Source organism: Gymnoscopelus braueri (genome assembly GCF_963280865.1).
Source record: "Gymnoscopelus braueri genome assembly, chromosome: 8".
NCBI lineage: Eukaryota > Metazoa > Chordata > Actinopteri > Myctophiformes > Myctophidae > Gymnoscopelus > Gymnoscopelus braueri.
Window position 1 is genome coordinate 56,498,041 of NC_137609.1, and position 23,010 is coordinate 56,521,050.

A 23,010-nucleotide genomic window follows, 5' to 3' on the forward strand; every position below is an offset into this window, starting at 1 on the left:
GTGCATGCGTGCGCTTGTGTGTGTGTGTGTGTATGTGTGTGTATGCCTGCGTGTGTGTGTGTGTGTGTGCGTGCGTGCGTGCGTGCGTGCGTGCGTGCGTGCGTGCGTGCGTGCGTGCGTGCGTGCGTGCGTGCGTGCGTGCGTGCGTGCGTGCGTGCGTGCGTGCGTGCGTGCGTGCGTGCGTGCGCCCCTGGGATTTCATTAAAACCAGTTGTTACATTCTGCGTGTCTGAAATATGTCATAAATCATTTAAATACACCCTGACACACACACACACACACACACACACACACACACACACACACACACACACACACATACACACTGTCATTTAATCTTAAGACCTCACCGAAATCACTAGATTTTGAAATTTGTTCCTTTAGTGGAACTATGAGGTTCTACAGATTAGTTAAATTGTTGGTGGCATGAGGTTCTCTTTATTTTCACTAGTTTTAACCTCTTTGCTGAAAATAGCTTGTATATCGGCTATTTTCTGCAAGTGTTCCCTCTAGAACAGAGATGGTTCCTGTATGTTCTATAACAGAGATGGTTCCTGTATGTTCTAGAACAGAGATGGTTCCTGTATGTTCTAGAACAGAGATGGTTCATGTATGTTCTAGAACAGAGATGGTTCCTGTATGTTCTAGAACAGAGATGGTTCCTGTATGTTCTAGAACAGAGATGGTTCCTGTATGTTCTAGAACAGAGATGGTTCCTGTATGCTCCCCAAAGCATCAATGTCTATTTAGAGGCACAAGGCACAATGACATAATATATGGGAAATACACACTGGAAATTACACAGCTTTTCCAAACTAGTGTTATTACGGAGCTAGTTTTATTTATACATAATATTTTAAAAACTTGTATTTAAAATAAAACATCCACCTCTGACACGTACATAATTATAACAAAGAGTAACAGGCCTAACCCTAAACAGGTCTTATAACACCGGGCCGCACCACGAAGGGTTAATCCGCCCCTCGTTGTGTGTTCAGATCCATTCAACGTTGTGTCACTTGGTCTGTTTGACACACTTGGTGTGTTTGACACACTATTCATTGTGTTTGACACACTATTCATTGTGTTTGACCACAGCAGTGACAATACAACAGAACACATGGTTGAAATCTGACACCTTTGTGTCATACTGTATGTATGTAGGCCTGACATGTATACTGAATGTACGTATATGTCACAGTACGTTTGGAGAACCAGTACGATTGAAGACAGAGCGCTCGTTTTTAGGCACGGGGCTTCGGGGCGATGCGGGGCTTTTCGAGACAGGGTTTATTAGCGAGGCTCGCGAGGAGGAGGAGCTCCTCCTCCTTCTCCTCCTCCGTGTGTGTGTGTGTGTGTGTGTGTGTGTGTGTGTGTGTGTGTGTGTGTGTGTGTGTGTGTGTGTGTGTGTGTGTGTGTGTGTCAGGGAGAAACTAAAACAAAAGCCAGCAGAACACAATAAAAGTATCTTAACAGTCCACCTGATTCGAATGCTATCTGCATTGAATGGGGAAATAGGCGAGTTTATTAGACCTTTGAATGGGCGAAATAGGCGACCTACTTACCTACCCACGTTTTATCAGACCATTCATTGGGTGTTATCAAGACATACTAACCTACCAACTGACATGACTTAATAGTTCAGTTTAGGTTTCGCTTTTGGTTTTGGACCCTGACGGAGGCGCGCAGTCACAGGCGAACTGTCACCCCGTGAAGGACCACAGAGGGAGCTAAGGCGACCGAGTTGCCGTCCTGAACGGTGTGACGTTCGCCTGTGCCTACTCAGCGCCGTTTGAGTTATGTACCGATAGGCACAGAATCGTAAATATTGTTGTGCGGACTGCTCCGCCTCCAAGTAGGTCAGTAGCTCCTGAATGAATGGTCTGATAAATCGCGGGTAGGTAGTAGCCTATTTCGCCCATTGAAAGGTCTAATAAACTCGCCTATTTCCCCATTCAATGCATTGATAGCACTCGAAGCCGGTCACACACGCGCGCACGTGTGTGTGTGGTCGCGGCAATATATGCTTGTGCACAAGCCTGGCTTGTGGCTCCCTCTAGTGTTGCTTCTACAGAATTGCTGGGTGGGTGGTAAAAACGAGCGAGCCTTCTTCAATCGTACTGGTTCTCCAATCATACTGTAACATATACACTGTCTCTCTGTATACTATGATCTTATAGTTTACTGAGACACTACACTGTCTCTGTATTCTATGATCCTATAGTTTACTGAGACACTACACTGTCTCTCTGTATTCTATGATCCTATAGTTTACTGAGACACTACACTGTCTCTCTGTATTCTATGATCCTATAGTTTACTGAGACACTACACTGTCTCTCTGTATTCTATGATCCTATAGTTTACTGAGACACTACACTGTCTCTCTGTATTCTATGATCCTATAGTTTACTGAGACACTACACTGTCTCTGTATTCTATGATCCTATAGTTTACTGAGACACTACACTGTCTCTCTGTATTCTATGATCCTATAGTTTACTGAGACACTACACTGTCTCTGTATTCTATGATCCTATAGTTTACTGAGACACTACACTGTCTCTGTATTCTATGATCATATAGTTTACTGAGACACTACACTGTCTCTGTATTCTATGATCCTATAGTTTACTGAGACACTACACTGTCTCTGTATTCTATGATCCTATAGTTTACTGAGACACTACACTGTCTCTATGTATTCTATGATCCTATAGTTTACTGAGACACTACACTGTCTCTATGTATTCTATGATCCTATAGTTTACTGAGACACTACACTGTCTCTATGTATTCTATGATCCTATAGTTTACTGAGACACTACACTGTCTCTCTGAATTCTATGATCCTATAGTTTACTGAGACACTACACTGTCTCTGTATTCTATGATCATATAGTTTACTGAGACACTATACTGTCTCTGTATTCTATGATCCTATAGTTTACTGAGACACTACACTGTCTCTGTATTCTATGATCCTATAGTTTACTGAGACACTACACTGTCTCTGTATTCTATGATCATATAGTTTACTGAGACACTACACTGTCTCTGTATTCTATGATCATATAGTTTACTGAGACACTACACTGTCTCTCTGTATTCTATGATCCTATAGTTTACTGAGACACTACACTTTCTCTCTGTATTCTATGATCCTATAGTTTACTGAGACACTACACTGTCTCTCTGTATTCTATGATCCTATAGTTTACTGAGACACTACACTTTCTCTCTATATTCTATGATCATATAGTTTACTGAGACACTACACTGTCTCTGTATTCTATGATCCTATAGTTTACTGAGACACTACACTGTCTCTGTATTCTATGATCCTATAGTTTACTGAGACACTACACTGTCTCTCTGTATTCTATGATCCTATAGTTTACTGAGACACTACACTGTCTCTGTATTCTATGATCCTATAGTTTACTGAGACACTACACTGTCTCTGTATTCTATGATCCTATAGTTTACTGAGACACTACACTGTCTCTGTATTCTATGATCCTATAGTTTACTGAGACACTACACTGTCTCTCTGTATTCTATGATCCTATAGTTTACTGAGACACTACACTGTCTCTGTATTCTATGATCCTATAGTTTACTGAGACACTACACTGTCTCTGTATTCTATGATCCTATAGTTTACTGAGACACTACACTGTCTCTGTATTCTATGATCCTATAGTTTACTGAGACACTACACTGTCTCTCTGTATTCTATGATCCTATAGTTTACTAAAAATATATATTAAAAAAATATATTGTTACGTGACGTGATTTGTTTTAGAATATAAAAAGGATCAAATGTAATAAAAGCCAATGGTTTTATGATCCACTCATTGCACTGCGATCAATGATTACTATCAGAGATCTGTGTATACAAAAGATCTGTGTATACTAAAGAGTTAAAGCTCTATAAACTTCATAGAGCTTTAACTCTTTAGCCTTTTGAGCGTTAGCATATTCTAGGACAGTGATTCTCAACCTTTTCAGGCTGTGACCCCCCAAAAAAACATATTTGAACTGGGGACCCCCCAAAATAATCATATTTGAACTGGGGACCCCCCAAAATAATCATATTTGAACTGGGGACCCCCCAAAATATTTTTAGTATATTTAGTTTGATTCTGTTCCACAGATAAATATTGTGAAAATATCAGATCTACAAGCTCACAACACCTATTGCGAGGCGTTGTGATTTTTGACACAAATGTTTCCTTTCTCCTGTAAAATTTGACAATTTGTCCAACGTTTGACCAGGCTTTATAGTATTAGTTGGTTGATTACAACGTTTGAGCAGGTTTTATAGTATAGTTGGTTGATTACAACGTTTGAGCAGGTTTTATAGTATAGTTGGTTGATTACAACGTTTAAGCAGGTTTTATAGTATTAGTTGATTACAACGTTTGAGCAGGTTTTATAGTATAGTTGGTTGATTACAACGTTTGAGCAGGCTTTATAGTATTAGTTGGTTGATTACAACGTTTGAGCAGGTTTTATAGTATAGTTAGTTGATTACAACGTTTGAGCAGGTTTTATAGTATAGTTAGTTGATTACAACGTTTGAGCAGGCTTTATAGTATTAGTTGATTACAACGTTTGAGCAGGTTTTATAGAAAACTATGTTGCACATTAAGATGATCATCTGGGGACCCTCCTGGGGGTCCAGACCACAGGTTGAGAACCACTAACGTAGCATTGCTGTCGTCATGGAAACCACATGTTGTTATGTCTGATTCTGAAGTGAAATATAAGCTTTATGTTAGAGAGCCTGGACTGGCTGTGTGTTCAATGTAAACACACGTGTGTGTGTGTGTGTGTGTGTGTGTGTGTGTGTGTGTGTGTGTGTGTGTGTGTGTGTGTGTGTGTGTGTGTGTGTGTGTGTGTGTGTGTGTGTGTGTGTGTGTGTGTGTGTGTGTGTGTGTGTGTGTGTGTGTGTGTGTGTGTGTGTGTGCGCGCGCGTGCGTGTGTGTGCGCGTGTGATAAACTATACATTGTATATACAAGATAAACGGTTGTTTTATGGCTAAAAACTGTTTTAGAGTTTCTTCAGGTTGGTGTTGGGGTTATATTTAGGATTAGATCTTTAGAGGTTAGGTTTAGGGGAAAATAGCCGATCTACAAGCCCACTGTGACCTTGTAGATCTGCTATTTTCCCAACTGTTTCAGCGTTGCCGTTTACAATGCCGTCCTGACATCTGTTTGAAGTGACTTCTGTTTGAAGTAATGTAATGTAATGTAATAATGTTTGAAGTGCTTCACAAATCAATACAAACATCTGACCAGGAGCAGGTTCGGCCACTGTGTCTATGTGTGATACAACATCTGACCAGGAGCAGGTTGAGTCACTGGCCCTCATTTATCAACGCGGTGCAGCCCAAATAATGGGCGTACGGCGAGATCACCGCACCTTTCGGCATTTATCAATATATCCTGACGTGGGCTTCATCCTACCGTAAGCTGAGATCTCACGTCTGGTCGAGACCAGTTGTTGACTTTGGCTGCGCCCGTTTATTCCATCCTAGACCTGCAGAGCAGCATTGTCTGACTGTCTGACAGGCATCTGGACACATAATCCACTCCTAAATGTATATCTACACTAATAATTAATCCCTGTGAAAATATAACATTTTATAAAGTAATTTAAACAAACTGCTTTAACAGTCATTCAGTTGCATTGGCTAAGTTAAAATAGCAGATCTAAGCTCAAAAACGGGTCGCATCGCCACACGTTGTGAGCTTGTAGATCTGCTATTTTCAAAATATACAGCGCTTCTGCGAGCGCATTTTCGGGACTCCCGACGATCTTTTCATAGACAGTGAGGTGTACAAACTTACAGTAGCTTGTCCTATGTTATGGAGTTATGTCATAGAGAGTTTTGAAGACTACAACCTGGCTGGGTTAACGATATAAACCCGACGCTCCAATCTCTTATTAACGTGGCGGAATCACTGCCGCCGAATCACTGCCGCCCGTCCGAGTCTCACGGGGAATATCCTACATGACTGCTTGTGCACTGCTCGGTATGGGTTAAATAAATTAATATACAAACGTATTCCGTTCATGGCGATGTGATTGGTATCATAATATGTCATTCATGTAGGCTACAAGCCTACGTGACAAAGATTGTACCGCTACGGATTACATGAAAGACACAGTTGGGCGTGTGTGTGTGTGTGTGTGTGTGTGTGTGTGTGAGAGAGAGAGAGAGAGAGAGAGGAGTGTGCGTGTGCGTGTGTGTGTGACTTGACAGGCAGCGAGGCGAGGCGATCGGGGGAAACTCTTTCTTATTGGCTTTTGATGTCTTTGGTCGTATTCTGGTTCTTCTTCATGTCGTAAAATCGGGGCGTTTTGAGAATATTTAAGGGCGTGTTATTTAAATGACGCTCGTTTTCAGACGTGAGATTTATCAAAGCTCCGACCTGATGTACGCCAGGATTGGCTGTGTAGGATTCGTTGATAAATGTGACTTCGACGTTGGTGTACGGCCAAATATATGGAAAAATATAAGCCGGTTTATACGCTACGTTGATAAATGAGGGCCACTGTGTCTATGTGTGATTCAACATCTGACCAGGAGCAGGTTGAGTCACTGTGTCTATGTGTGATTCAACATCTGACCAGGAGCAGGTTGAGTCACTGTGTCTATGTGTGATTCTACATCTGGCCAGGAGCAGGTTGAGTCACTGTGTCTATGTGTGATTCTACATCTGACCAGGAGCAGGTTGAGTCACTGTGTCTATGTGTGATTCAACATCTGACCAGGAGCAGGTTGAGCCACTGTGTCTATGTGTGATTCAACATCTGACCAGGAGCAGGTTGAGTCACTGTGTCTATGTGTGATTCAACATCTGACCAGGAGTAGGTTGAGTCACTGTGTCTATGTGTGATACAACATCTGACCAGGAGCAGGTTGAGTCACTGTGTCTATGTGTGATACAACATCTGACCAGGAGTAGGTTGAGTCACTGTGTCTATGTGTGATTCAACATCTGACCAGGAGCAGGTTGAGTCACTGTGTCTATGTGTGATACAACATCTGACCAGGAGTAGGTTGAGTCACTGTGTCTATGTGTGATACAACATCTGACCAGGAGTAGGTTGAGTCACTGTGTCTATGTGTGATACAACATCTGACCAGGAGCAGGTTGAGGTCACTGTGTCTATGTGTGATACAACATCTGACCAGGAGTAGGTTGGGTCACTGTGTCTATGTGTGATACAACATCTGACCAGGAGCAGGTTGGGTCACTGTGTCTATGTGTGATACAACATCTGACCAGGAGCAGGTTGAGTCAATGGCCCTCATTTATCAACGCGGTGCAGCCCAAATAGTGGGCGTACGGTGAGATCACCGTACCTTTCGGCATTTATCAATATATCCTGATGTGGGCTTCATCCTACGGTACGCTGAGATCTCACGTCTGGTAGAGACCAGTTGTTGACGTTGGCTGCACCCGTTTATTCCATTCTAGACCTGCGGAGCAGCATTGTCTGATTGTCTGACAGGCATCTGGACACATAATCCACTCCTAAATGTAGATCTACACTAATAAATAATCCCTGTGAAAATATAACATTTAACATAAAAAGTAATTTAAACAAACTGCTTTAACAGTCATTCGGATAAGCTTGCAGATCTGGCTGCATGGCTATTTTAAAATAGCAGATCTGCAAGCTCACAACGGGTCGCATCGCGACGCGTTGTGAGCTTGTAGATCTGCTATTTTCAAAATATACGAGCGCTTTTGCGTCGGGAGTCCCGTAGTCGGGACTCCCGACCATCTTTTCATGGACAGTGAGGTCTACAAACTTACAGTAACTTGTCCTATGGTATGGAGTTATGTCATAGAGAGTTATGTAGGCTACAACCTGGCTGGGTTAAGGATATAAACCTGACGATCGAATCTCTTATTAACGTGGCAGCACGGGATCACTGCCGCCCGTCCGAGTCTCACGGGGAATATCCTACATGACTGCTTGTGCACTGCTCGGTATGGGTTAAATAAATTGATATACAAACCCCATTCATGGCGATGTGATTGGTATCATAATATGTCATTCATGTAGGCTACAAGCCTACGTGACAAAGATTGTACCGCTACGGATTACATGAAAGACACAGTTGGGCGTGTGTGTGTGTGTGTGTGAGAGAGAGAGAGAGAGAGAGAGAGAGAGAGAGGGGGGCGTGTGTGTGTGCGTGTTCGTGTGTGTGACTTGACAGGCAGCGAGGCGAGGCGAGCCGGCGAAAGTCTTTCTTTTCGGTTCTTCATGTCGTAAAATCGGGGTGTTTCCAGAATATTTAAGGGCGTGTTATTTAAATGACGCTCGTTTTCAGACGTGAGATTTATCAAAGCTCCGACCTGATCTACGCCAGGATTGGCTGTGTAGGATTCGTTGATAAATGTGACTTCGACGTTGGTGTACGGCCGAATATATGGAAAAATATAAGCCGGTTTATACGCTCCGTTGATAAATGAGGGCCACTGTGTCTATGTGTGATACAACATCTGACCAGGAGCAGGTTGAGTCACTGTGTCTATGTGAGATGAGAGATGAGATATACTTTATTGTCCCACAAGGGGAAATTTGTCTTGGGCAAAAGTGCAATAGTACATAACGCTTTTTGTGTGATACAACATCTGACCAGGAGCAGGTTGGGGGTTCACTGTGTCTATGTGTGATACAGGAGCAGGTTGGGGGTTCACTGTGTCTATGTTTGATACAGGAGCAGGTTGGGGGTTCAGTCACTGTGTCTTTGCTCAAGGACACTTAACTAACCCAGGGGGAGCGGCGGGGATCGAACCGCTCTACCTCTATGTAGTGATAAGTGATAATATAGAACCCTTGAACCCTGAACGACAACGACAGCAAATAAATTCAATCTGATCTGACAGACCAGTGGAAAACAATCTGATCTGACAGACCAGTGGAAAACGCTCAGAGCACATGGACATTATGAGACAGATCAAAGTTCAGGTCGTAGTTTTTTACTCTGTGTTGTTGTGTTCATGTCAGAGTAACATTACTTTGACCTGATTGTTCTTAATTCTCACAGCTGTTTTTTCCCCTAATGTTTAGTTCTCGCTGTTGCTTTAAACTTCCTCTGAGATGTAGTGGAGTAGAAGTAAAAGTGCAGAGGAAATACTCCAGTAAAGTAAAAAGTGTAATTAAGTACAGCACTTGAGTAAATGTACTTAGCTACTTTACACCACTGCTCATTGCTCACCAGTCCTGTGATTGGCCTGTGTGTTGCACCTGTGTCCTTTTAGTTCTAGCCTATCCCTGTGTTGATTGTCAGTTAGTTCCACCTGTGTCCTGTTTCTCCCTGTGTCTATAAATACTCACCTGGTTTCATCAGACCCTGTGTGTCAGGTCTTCATAATAAGTTATTTGTGTCCCTGATCATTTTACTGTTTGTTTGTTTGTTTGGATCCCCATTAGCTACTACCGTAGCAGCAGCTACTCTTCCTGGGGTCCACACAGAAATACATTACATGGAAACATTTAACATGACTATCAAAACACTGTTCCAAACAAAATGGTTAAAAAATAATTATCAAATAATCAATCTCGATTATAGAGATTGTTGTAGAAGCCTAAATGATTGCATACGTGTAACATCTTAATGATACCTCAACAACCATAGTTACACATTCAGGTTTCAAAATACAGTTATACTATGTAATGAATTCTAGTGTATTCTTAGATATTAAGCTCATAGTGTTTTCCTTGAACTTCCTGGTTTGGTTCCATGTTAATTCCCTGTGTCCTACATGTGAACCTCTCTGTCCTGGGCCTGGACCCTACCATCTGACCCTACCATCTGACCCTACCACCTGACCCTACCATCTGACCCTACCATCTGACCCTACCATCTGATTTACATTGTGACACTTTGTTACTTCTTACCTTCTCTATCTGTCTGTCTGTCTTACATTCAGAGAGACAGACAGCTGTCTGTCTGTATAGCAGATCTATATGATTACATTCAGAGAGACAGACAGACAGCATTATGTAATGTTTTACATAATAATGTCTCATTCAGCTTCTGCTCCTCTAGATGTTCTGAGATGAAAGACCCTCTCAGCCTGAGACCACCCTAACCCCCCCCCCCCCCACCACCCCAACCCTCTGATATATTAATTAGCTTTTTTATTCAACTGTGAGGGACAAAGAGACATGGGAATGACACGGACACACACACGCACGCGAGCACACGCACACTCAGGGGCCGGGCCTATACTGACAGGTGTGTGTGTGTGTGTGTGTGTGTGTGTGTGGGGGGGGGGGGGGGGGGGGGGAGAAAGCTTTTGCAGAAAATAGCCGATCGACAAGCTCACAATGTGTCGCGTTGTGAGCTTGTAGATCCCTTAGTTAAGGTTTATGGGTGAGGAGGACTGGAGTCCCATTGCTGTATTATAAAGGTCTATGCGCTATCTGTCTGTCTGTCTGTCTGTCTGTCTGTCTGTCTGTCTGTCTGTCTGTGTGTCTGTCTCTCCCTTCGCTGCATGAGATATCTGAACCACATGAACCCTAGCCTCCCGTTTGTGTCATAATAGTCAAAAAGGAGCGGACAAGTATAGAGCCCTGGAGGACTTCTGTCAATGACATAGAGAGAGAGAGAGATTAAGGGTTTTTTAACACTGTCTTAATATTAACATGTGACAGTAACGCCCGTATTGTCCTTTTGCAGAGACAGAGTCTCCAGGGTCGGAGCGAGGACAGAATGATGGAGCGCTGCGCTCCACACACAGACTGATGGAGGAGACCACAGACAACCTGACCCTGGACCAGCCCAGAACAGGCTCCACACACAGACTGATGGAGGAGACCACAGACAACCTGACCCTGGACCAGCCCAGAGCAGGTAGGAAGACATCACACTCTGTGGATAATACATAATAATAATATTTACACCTATTTCATACCGTGGGGGGATTCAGTTTCCAGCTTCACCCAGCTGAGTGCTGCCCAAATGGTCAGCCTGTACTATAGTGGTCAGTGAATGCATGGGAGGCACGAGCCCTAGTTGGACGATTACCTCCATATATCTCATCCATTGCTACGTCAGAAACCTAGTCACATTCTAACTGGCTCCAGTGATTGGCTTGGTTCCTTTTGCCAGTTGGAAACTGGGAAAGACTGCTTTCAGCGTTGGTGCACCTGGTTCTTGGAACCTCTTGCAACAAGATCTTCAACTGAATACCCTAGCATCTATTGAATACCCTAGCATCTATTGAATAACCTAGCATCTATTGAATACCCTAGCATATATTGAATACCCTAGCATCTATTGAATACCCTAGCATCTATTGAATAACCTAGCATCTATTGAATACCCTAGCATCTATTGAATACCCTAGCATCTATTGAATACCCTAGCATCTATTGAATACCCTAGCATCTATTGAATACCCTAGCATCTATTGAATACCCTAGAATCTATTGAATACCCTAGCATCTATTGAATACCCTAGAATCTATTGAATACCCTAGAATCTATTGAATACCGTAGCATCTATTGAATACCCTAGCATCTATTGAATACCCTAGAATCTATTGAATACCCTAGCATCTATTGAATACCCTAGCATCTATTGAATACCGTAGCATCTATTGAATACCCTAGCATCTATTGAATACCCTAGCATCTATTGAATAACCTAGCATCTATTGAATACCCTAGAATCTATTGAATACCCTAGAATCTATTGAATACCCTAGCATCTATTGAATACCCTAGCATCTATTGAATACCCTAGCATCTATTGGCCTTTTTAGGAATGTATATAATAACCGTGCATTACCTGTATGCAACTGTTTTAACTGTTTGTTGTCAACATTATTGTTTTTCTTTGTTGTTCTTGTGTTATTTATGTGTGTGTAATCTGGGCATCATTGTACATGAGGGTCTCCCTCAATGATCTCTCCGAAAATCTTAAATAACGGTTGAAGAAGAAGAACTGATTTGAGTGGCTGATTTTCACTTAGCTCCAAGCCGAAAATAGCTGATCTACAAGCTTACAACGTGTCGTGCTGCGCCACGTTGTGAGCTTGTAGATCTGCTATGTTCGGTCTGTGACACCCACACACACCCATTATGACTTGTCTTAGTCCTACTGGATCTCTTCTCCGCTAGTCTTAGTCCTACTGGATCTCTTCTCCACTAGTCTTAGTCCTACTGGATCTCTTCTCCTCTAGTCTTAGTCCTACTGGATCTCTTCTCCGCTAGTCTTAGTTCTACTGGATCTCTTCTCCGCTAGTATTAGTTCTACTGGATCTCTTCTCCACTAGTCTTAGTCCTACTGGATCTCTTCTCCACTAGTCTTAGTTCTACTGGATCTCTTCTCCACTAGTATTAGTTCTACTGGATCTCTTCTCCACTAGTATTAGTCCTACTGGATCTCTTCTCCGCTAGTATTAGTTCTACTGGATCTCTTCTCCACTAGTCTTAGTCCTACTGGATCTCTTCTCCGCTAGTATTAGTTCTACTGGATCTCTTCTCCACTAGTCTTAGTCCTACTGGATCTCTTCTCCACTAGTCTTAGTTCTACTGGATCTCTTCTCCACTAGTATTAGTTCTACTGGATCTCTTCTCCGCTAGTCTTAGTTCTACTGGATCTCTTCTCCGCTAGTCTTAGTTCTACTGGATCTCTTCTCCACTAGTCTTAGTTCTACTGGATCTCTTCTCCTCTAGTCTTAGTTCTACTGGATCTCTTCTCCACTAGTCTTAGTTCTACTGGATCTCTTCTCCACTAGTCTTAGTTCTACTGGATCTCTTCTCCACTAGTCTTAGTTCTACTGGATCTCTTCTCCACTAGTCTTAGTTCTACTGGATCTCTTCTCCGCTAGTCTTAGTTCTACTGGATCTCTTCTCCACTAGTCCTAGTTCTACTGGATCTCTTCTCCACTAGTCCTAGTTCTACTGGATCTCTTCTCCACTAGTCTTAGTTCTACTGGATCTCTTCTCCACTAGTATTAGTCCTACTGGATCTCTTCTCCTCTAGTCTTAGTTCTACTGGATCTCTTCTCCGCTAGTCTTAGTTCTACTGGATCTCTTCTCCACTAGTCTTAGTTCTACTGGATCTCTTCTCCACTAGTCTTAGTTCTACTGGATCTCTTCTCCACTAGTCTTAGTTCTACTGGATCTCTTCTCCACTAGTCTTAGTTCTACTGGATCTCTTCTCCACTAGTCCTAGTTCTACTGGATCTCTTCTCCACTAGTCTTAGTTCTACTGGATCTCTTCTCCACTAGTCCTAGTTCTACTGGATCTCTTCTCCACTAGTCCTAGTTCTATTGGATCTCTTCTCCACTAGTCCCTAACAAAATGGTGTGCATGGTGGAGAAGCAGAGCTCTGAGATGCTGTGCATGGTGGATATGTTGTCATGATGTGCATGGTGGAGATGCTGTCATGATGTGCATGGTGGAGATGTTGTCATGATGTGCATGGTGGAGATGCTGTCATGATGTGCATGGTGGAGATGTTGTCATGATGTGCATGGTGGAGATGCTGTCATGATGTGCATGGTGGAGATGTTGTCATGATGTGCATGGTGGAGATGCTGTCATGATGTGCATGGTGGAGATGCTGTCATGTTGTGCATGGTGGAGATGCTGTCATGATGTGCATGGTGGAGATGTTGTCATGATGTGCATTGTGGAGATGCTGTCATGCTGTGCATGGTGGAGATGTTGTCATGATGTGCATGGTGGAGATGTTGTCATGATGTGCATGGTGGAGATGTTGTCATGTTGTGCATGGTGGAGATGTTGTCATGATGTGCATGGTGGAGATGTTGTCATGATGTGCATGGTGGAGATGTTGTCATGATGTGCATGGTAGAGATGTTGTCATGATGTGCATGGTGGAGATGTTGTCATGATGTGCATGGTAGAGATGTTGTCATGTTGTGCCAGCCTGATCTCCAGAGATTACCGTAACATTGCACGGAACGAGTGCACTTCATTCCGTGGATAGCCGCCTCGGAACTCCCGAATTGCGTGCATATGTACGGCGAGTCCCACGGTGGGCGTAACCAGTTGCAACCCGGAAAAACCCGGAAGCAGAGCAGTCCCCACAAAAAAAATTACGATTCTGTGCGTAGGCACAGGCGAACGTCCCACCGTTCAGGACGGCAACTCGGTCGCCTTAGCTCCCTCGGTGGTCCTTCACGGGGTGACAGTTCGCCTGTGACTGCGCGCCTCCGAAATGGTTTTGTCACAAAGGGAGCGCCGTACATATGCACGCAATTCGGGAGTTCCGAGGCGGCTATCCACGGAATGAAGTGCACTCGTTCCGTACAATGTTACGGTAATCTCTGGAGATCAGGTTGGTTGTGCATGGTGGAGATGTTGTCTTGATGTGCATGGTGGAGATGCTGTCATGATGTGCATGGTAGAGATGTTGTCATGATGTGCATGGTGGAGATGCTGTCATGCTGTGCATGGTGGAGATGCTGTCATGATGTGCATGGTGGAGATGCTGTCATGATGTGCATGGTGGAGATGCTGCCATGATGTGCATGGTGGAGATGCTGTCGTGATGTGCATGGTGGAGATGCTGTCATGTTGTGCATGGTGGAGATGCTGTCATGCTGTGCATGGTGGAGATGCTGTCATGATGTGCATGGTGGAGATGCTCTGGCTCTCAGCTCCTGCTTCATAAACACGCTCCATTAAGTAGCTGTGTTTTCCATATGAGACCTTTTAGCAGCAGCAGGACATCTGGCAGCCTTCCTTCCAAACACTCTGCTAGGAGACCAGATATATGTCTGACTGTGGTGTCTGTGCTTCATTTGTGATTAGGGCCTAGGTCTATAAAACAGGAGATGTAGCCGGCTTTCAGTATCTCCCCAGCAGAGCACAACAGTATATTTGTTCCCTTGCCTATTTGTATGTTCTTTGTTCTTTGTTTCAGTTCCAATGGTCTGGCTGTAAGTATTGTTTGGTATGATTTTCGGTTTCTGATTAGTTTAGCTTATTTTATGTTTTGGTAGTTTATGGGAGTCACTCACCAGACACCAGCCCATTACTCCTTTGTTTGGTTAGGACATTTAGGTCTTTGGTTTGGGTTCATTTCTATTGCTACCCTCCTGGTATATGTATCATTCTGGTTGCTCTCAATGTTTATCTGAATGTAAAATAAATGTTATTGCAATTGAGACCTGATTTTTGTCCTGTTATCATGTTATGGTCACTGGTGTTCCAGCCAAGTGTAACAGAGACCCCATATATATGTCTGACTGTAGGAGACCCCATATATATGTGTGACTGTAGGAGACCCCATATATATGTCTGACTGTAGGAGACCACATATATATGTCTGACTGTAGGAGACCCCACATATATATGTCTGACTGTAGGAGACCCCATATATATGTCTGACTGTAGGAGACCCCACATATATATGTCTGACTGTAGGAGACCCCATATATATATGTCTGACTGTAGGAGACCCCATATATATGTCTGACTGTAGGAGACCCCACATATATATGTCTGACTGTAGGAGACCCCATATATATGTCTGACTGTAGGAGACCCCACATATATATGTCTGACTGTAGGAGACCCCATATATATGTCTGACTGTAGGAGACCCCACATATATATGTCTGACTGTAGGAGACCCCATATATATGTCTGACTGTAGGAGACCCCATATATATGTCTGACTGTAGGAGACCCCACATATATATGTCTGACTGTAGGAGACCCCACATATATATGTCTGACTGTAGGAGACCCCACATATATATGTCTGACTGTAGGAGACCCCACATATATATGTCTGACTGTAGGAGACCCCATATATATGTCTGACTGTAGGAGACCCCAGATTACCATTCCCCTGAACTGTGTGTGTGTGTGTGTGTGTGTGTGTGTGTGTGTGTGTGTGTGTGTGTGTGTGTGTGTGTGTGTGTGTGTGTGTGTGTGTGTGTGTGTGTGTGTGTGTGTGTGTGTGTGTGTGTGTGTGTGTGTGTGTGTGTGTGTGGGGATGAAAGGTGATAGTGGTTGTGACATACTCCAGTCCTCTGTCTGTGACATCATAGACTGGAGCCAGCGGCGTGTCACACAACTCATCATGCACCCCCCCCCCCCCCCCGACACACACACAGATGCCATTGCTTCATAAACTCATTCCTCTCTTATTATAGAATGGAAACATTCAGCGGTCCTACTTTTTATTCAGCTTTGTTTTCATTGTAGTTGTAGTTGGTTCTAGGAGTGTATCAGTAGTTTGTCTTTGTCCATTTCATGCCCAATTGCCCATATATGGAGATGTCTCTGTCTGTCTGTCTGTCTGTCTGTCTGTCTGTCTGTCTGTCTGTCTGTCTGTCTGTCTGTTATGATGTTGACAGTAGGGCTGTGTCACACATTTAAGTTGACGATTAATTTTCACTCAAATAATTGTAATGAATGATTTAATTGTTTGGTGTTGTTGAACATTAGGACATAAGAAGCCTTTTAGGCTTCAGTATCAAAAATTCCACAGAGCAGATATATGATAAATAACTGAAACATACAAAGAAATTATTGACATATTTAACATGTAAAAATAGTAGAAATAGCAGATGTAGAAACTTACAACGCGTCACTTTATGAAGTTGAGTTATGACGGTACATACACATACAAACCTCAGGACATTGTAATGATCATTAGACTCACTCACATCCCATCTGATTCTTCAGTCAGAGTTCAGAGTTTGCACCTGGTTTTACTGCCTCGTCTGCTTGAGTCCTCTCTCTCACACTTATGTGATTACCACGGATCCATCCCATTTTTCATATTCCATCCTGATTGGCCAAATTTCGAACATTGCTGGCCTACAATAACCTACCTAACCTACCCACCTGGCCTACAATAACCTACCTACCTAACCTACCCACCTGGCCTACAATAACCTACCCACCTAACCTACCCACCTGGCCTACAATAACCTACCCACCTGGCCTACAATAACCTACCCACCTAACCTACCCACCTGGCCTACAATAACCTACCCACCTGACCTACAATAACCTACCCACCTAACCTACCCACCTGGCCTACAATAACCTACCCACCTAACCTACCCACCTGGCCTACAATAACCTACCCACCTGACCTACAATAACCTACCCACTTAACCTACCCACCTGGCCTATAATAACCTACCCACCTGGCCTATAATAACCTACCCACCTGGCCTACAATAACCTACCCACCTGACCTACCAACTTGGCCTACAATAACCTACCCACCTAACCTACCCACCTGGCCTACAATAACCTACCCACCTGACCTACAATAACCTACCCACTTAACCTACCCACCTGGCCCATAATAACCTACCCACCTGGCCTATAATAACCTACCCACCTGGCCTATAATAACCTACCCACCTGGCCTACAATAACCTACCCACCTAACCTACCCACCTGGCCTACAATAACCTACCCACCTAACCTACCCACCTGGCCTACAATAACCTACCCACCTGGCCTACAATAACCTACCCACCTGGCCTACAATAACCTACCCACCTGACCTACAATAACCTACCCACCTGACCTACAATAACCTACCCACCTAACCTACCAACCTGGCCTACAATAACCTACCAACCTGGCCTACAATAACCTACCCACCTGACCTACAATAACCTACCCACCTAACCTACCCACCTGGCCTACAATAACCTACCAACCTGGCCTACAATAACCTACCAACCTGGCCTACAATAACCTACCCACCTAACCTACCAACCTGGCCTACAATAACCTACCAACCTGGCCTACAATAACCTACCCACCTGGCCTACAATAACCTACCCACCTAACCTACCAACCTGGCCTACAATAACCTACCAACCTGGCCTACAATAACCTACCCACCTGACCTACAATAACCTACCCACCTGGCCTACAATAACCTACCCACCTAACCTACCAACCTGGCCTACAATAACCTACCAACCTGACCTACAATAACCTACCCACCTGGCCTACAATAACCTACCCACCTAACCTACCAACCTGGCCTACAATAACCTACCAACCTGACCTACAATAACCTACCAACCTGACCTACAATAAACTACCCACCTGGCCTACAATAACCTACCAACCTGGCCTACAATAACCTACCAACCTGGCCTACAATAACCTACCCACCTGACCTACAATAACCTACCCACCTAACCTACCCACCTGGCCTACAATAACCTACCAACCTGGCCTACAATAACCTACCAACCTGGCCTACAATAACCTACCCACCTAACCTACCAACCTGGCCTACAATAACCTACCAACCTGGCCTACAATAACCTACCCACCTGGCCTACAATAACCTACCCACCTAACCTACCAACCTGGCCTACAATAACCTACCAACCTGGCCTACAATAACCTACCCACCTGACCTACAATAACCTACCCACCTGGCCTACAATAACCTACCCACCTAACCTACCAACCTGGCCTACAATAACCTACCAACCTGACCTACAATAACCTACCCACCTGGCCTACAATAACCTACCCACCTGACCTACAATAACCTACCCACCTGGCCTACAATAACCTACCCACCTAACCTACCAACCTGGCCTACAATAACCTACCAACCTGACCTACAATAACCTACCAACCTGGCCTACAATAACCTACCAACCTGACCTACAATAACCTACCAACCTGACCTACAATAAACTACCCACCTGGCCTACAATAACCTACCAACCTGGCCTACAATAACCTACCCACCTGGCCTACAATAACCTACCCACCTAACCTACCAACCTGGCCTACAATAACCTACCCACCTGACCTACAATAACCTACCCACCTGGCCTACAATAACCTACCCACCTAACCTACCAACCTGGCCTACAATAACCTACCAACCTGACCTACAATAACCTACCCACCTGGCCTACAATAACCTACCCACCTAACCTACCAACCTGACCTACAATAACCTACCCACCTGGCCTACAATAACCTACCAACCTGGCCTACAATAACCTACCAACCTGGCCTACAATAACCTACCCACCTGGCCTACAATAACCTACCCACCTGGCCTACAATAACCTACCCACCTAACCTACCCACCTGGCCTACAATAAACTACCCACCTGGCCTACAATAACCTACCCACCTGGCCTACAATAACCTACCCACCTGGCCTACAATAACCTACCCACCTAACCTACCAACCTGGCCTACAATAACCTACCAACCTGGCCTACAATAACCTACTAACCTGGCCTACAATAACCTACCAACCTGGCCTACAATAACCTACCCACCTAACCTACCCACCTGACCTACAATAAACTACCCACCTGGCCTACAATAACCTACCCACCTGGCCTACAATAACCTACCCACCTAACCTACCAACCTGGCCTACAATAACCTACCAACCTGGCCTACAATAACCTACCCACCGGGCCTACAATAACCTACCCACCTAACCTACCCACCTGGCCTACAATAAACTACCCACCTAACCTACCCACCGGGCCTACAATAAACTACCCACCTAACCTACCCACCTGGCCTACAATAAACTACCTAACCTACCCACGGGCCTACAATAAACTACCCACCTAACCTACCCACCTGGCCTACAATAAACTACCTAACCTACCCACCTGGCCTACAATAAACTACCCACCTGGCGGAGACCGGTATTCCGAGGAGCTTTTTTTCTAGTTTCATGTGTTTTTCATGTTTTTTCATGTGTCTTTTAATGGTTTTTCTTCATGTGTTTTCATGTGTTTTCATGTGTTTTTTCATGTGTTTCTCATTTTTTTTTTCCATGTTCTTTTTTCATTTTTTTTTCATTTTTTTCACGTGTTTTTCACATTTTTGCATGTGTTTTCAGGTGTTTTTTTCATGCGTTTTTTCATGTTTTTCATGTTTCTTTCACAAGTTTTTTCATGTGATTTTCATGTGTTTTTTTCATGTGTTTTTTCATGTTTTTTTAATCTGATTTTCATGTGTTTTTTCATGTATTTTCTCATGTGTTTTCAGTTGTTTTTTCATGTGATTTTCATGTGTTTTTTCATGTTTTTCATGTGATTTTCATGTGTTTTTTCATGTTTTTTTTTCAGGTGTGTTTTTCATGTTTTCATGTGTTTTTTCATGTGATTTTCATGTGTCTTTTCATGTTTTTCATGTGTTTTATTCATGTGTTTTTCATGTGTTTTTGTTCATGTGTTTTCATGTGTTTATTTCATGGCTCCTGATACGCTGCTACTCTGCTTCCAGCTGACAAGCCCCTCGCCAAGACACTGGTTGCTAGGAAACTGAATGCTAAATTTTGAAAGCCAGACAATTCTTGTCTTTGCGGCGCTAAAAGTGCAACGGTGGCGGGGGGGGGGGGGGGGGGGGGGGGGTCTAAAAATAGCCGGTGTGGGGGCGGAGGAGAGGGGGGAGGCCGGCCGGCCGGTACGTTCACAGACCAAGTGGTGAAACGGTTGTTTATGTTGTCACACTGTGGCTGCGTCTCAGTACATTAAATCCTCATGTCCGACACTTGCATCCTTTCCTTGCATGTTAGTCCCTCCCACTGAGGAAACATGTAGGAAAGGAGACGAGGAGAGAGGAAAGGAGGAACATTTGTTAACCCATTAAGATTACGGGAAAGAATCTGTGTCATTTTTAGATTTCTTTGGCTGTTCAAAAAATAGCAGATCTACAAGCTCATAGCACGGCACCAAGTGCCGCGCTATGAGCTTGTAGATCTGCTATTTTTTGAAAAATCATGAAAATGTGTCAAAATCTTTGAATTAGTATTTTTTAAAGAGAACATTTGTAACTCAAATCTTTGCTTCTGAGGGATTCTACAAATTTATTCTAAATCCTAACAGTTTAAAAAAATACGTATGTTGCTATAATATCAGTGGTTCTCATACATTTTTCATGTCAAGGACCCCCAAGATTATATGTATTTGGCCACGGACCCCCATCTCAAAATGTTTTAATACAATCAGAAAGGACTGTTCTGTGTGGATGTACAGTATGGGGTGGATGTACAGTATGGGGCTGTCAAGGCCAGAAAGTAGTTTTCTGCCACTCAGTAGGCGTTCCCACATAACCTCCGGGTACGATGATGTCACACACATAACCTCTATAGACTCCAACCTGCTTCTTGTCTCCTAAAAAGGTGTCCGCCCACTTCACACAGATACAGGAAGTAAACCAGAGATGGTGCGTCTTGCTATTTGCTTCTTGGACTCAGGTTTCCTACGTCCAACCTCCTCATTGATGCCTGTCAGCTGAGGATGTGTGCTGGCCTATCAGCTGTCAGCTGAGGATGTGTGCTGGCCTATCAGCTGTCAGCTGAGGATGTGTGCTGGCCTATCAGCTGTCAGCTGAGGATGTGTGCTGGCCTATCAGCTGTCAGCTGAGGATGTGTGCTGGCCTATCAGCTGTCAGTTGAGGATGTGTGCTGGCCTATCAGCTGTCAGCTGAGGATGTGTGCTGGCCTATCAGCTGTCAGTTGAGGATGTGTGCTGGCCTATCAGCTGTCAGTTGAGGATGTGTGCTGGCCTATCAGCTGTCAGCTGAGGATGTGTGCTGGCCTATCAGCTGTCAGTTGAGGATGTGTGCTGGCCTATCAGCTGTCAGTTGAGGATGTGTGCTGGCCTATCAGCTGTCAATTGAGGATGTGTGCTGGCCTATCAGCTGAGGATGTGTGCTGGCCTATCAGCTGCCCACATCAACAGTCAATAAAACTAATCAATTTAATGGATCATATATTTTTTGTTCATAATTTAATAATAATAATAATGTAGAAATCAATTCCTCTTTGGGGCTTATTGTTGTAGACAATACGTGAATTATTTCATGGTTGATTTTGAACAACGATTTGGGCAACCTTGAGAAGTCTAGGAAACTCTCTCTCTCCCTCTTTCTCCCTCCCTCTCTCTCTCGCTATCTCTTCCTCTCTCTCTCCCCTCCTTCTCTCTCTGTCTCTCTCGCTGTGTGTCTCTCTCTCTCTCTCTCTCTCTCTCTCTCTCTCTCTCTCACACTCTCTCTCTCTCTCTCTCTCTCTCACACACACACTCACACTCTCAGACTCTCTCTCACACACTAACTCTCACACCAACTCTCTCTCTCACACACACCACACTCTCCGTCTCTCTCGCTTTCTCTCTCTCTCTCTCTCTCTCTCTCTCTCTCTCTCTCTCTCTCTCTCTCTCTCTCTCTCTCTCTCTCTCTCTCTCTCTCTCTCTCTCTCTCTCTCTCTCTCTCCAGGGGGCTCATAAGGGGGAACATGTATATTTTTAGAGCCAGTCTGTCACTTCTATGTTTTTGGTTTTTTTATTGCTTATTTATTTATTTATTTATTTCATTTCTCATAAAGCCAGACCCTGGGAACCCCCCCTCCCCTCCTCCTTTCCTCAATGTTATCCTGCGCTGCCATTGGCTGCCTGCTGCCACCCATCAACACTTCCCCCCCAGGGGGGGGGACGGTTTCCTTGGCAACAGGCTGTACCAGAGCAACCCCACAAAGCTTTGTAACGACTTCATGCTTTAACAGATTTAACCCATTTATATTAGTTATTATACAACGTCTTCATCAAGGACCCCCAGATTGACCCATTTATATGAGTTATTATACAACTTCTTCATCAAGGACCCCCAGATTGACCCATTTATATGAGTTATTATACAACGTCTTCATCAAGGACCCCCAGATTGACCCATTTATATGAGTTATTATACAACTTCTTCATCAAGGACCCCCAGATTGACCCATTTATATGAGTTATTATACAACGTCCAGATTGACCCATTTATATGAGTTATTATACAACTTCTTCATCAAGGACCCCCAGATTGACCCATTTATATGAGTTATTATACAACGTCTTCATCAAGGACCCCCAGATTGACCCATTTATACGAGTTATTATACAACGTCTTCATCAAGGACCCCCAGATTGACCCCCTCTGAAAACAGTTTGTGTCAGGGACCCC

General features: G+C 43.9%; 1 protein-coding gene across 1 annotated transcript in view; it reads left to right on the plus strand.

Annotated features, from left to right (window-relative positions):
* The window catches only part of LOC308090977 (sodium/potassium/calcium exchanger 3), a gene marked incomplete at its 5' end in the record, with an annotated part of 59,549 nt that overhangs the window by 933 nt on the left and 35,606 nt on the right, over window positions 1-23,010 (plus strand). Inside the window, one exon of the mRNA XM_080436248.1 lies at window positions 10,719-10,892. Within this exon, the coding sequence (XP_080292374.1) occupies window positions 10,719-10,892 (174 nt within the window). The remainder of the gene's footprint in view (window positions 1-10,718; window positions 10,893-23,010) is intronic.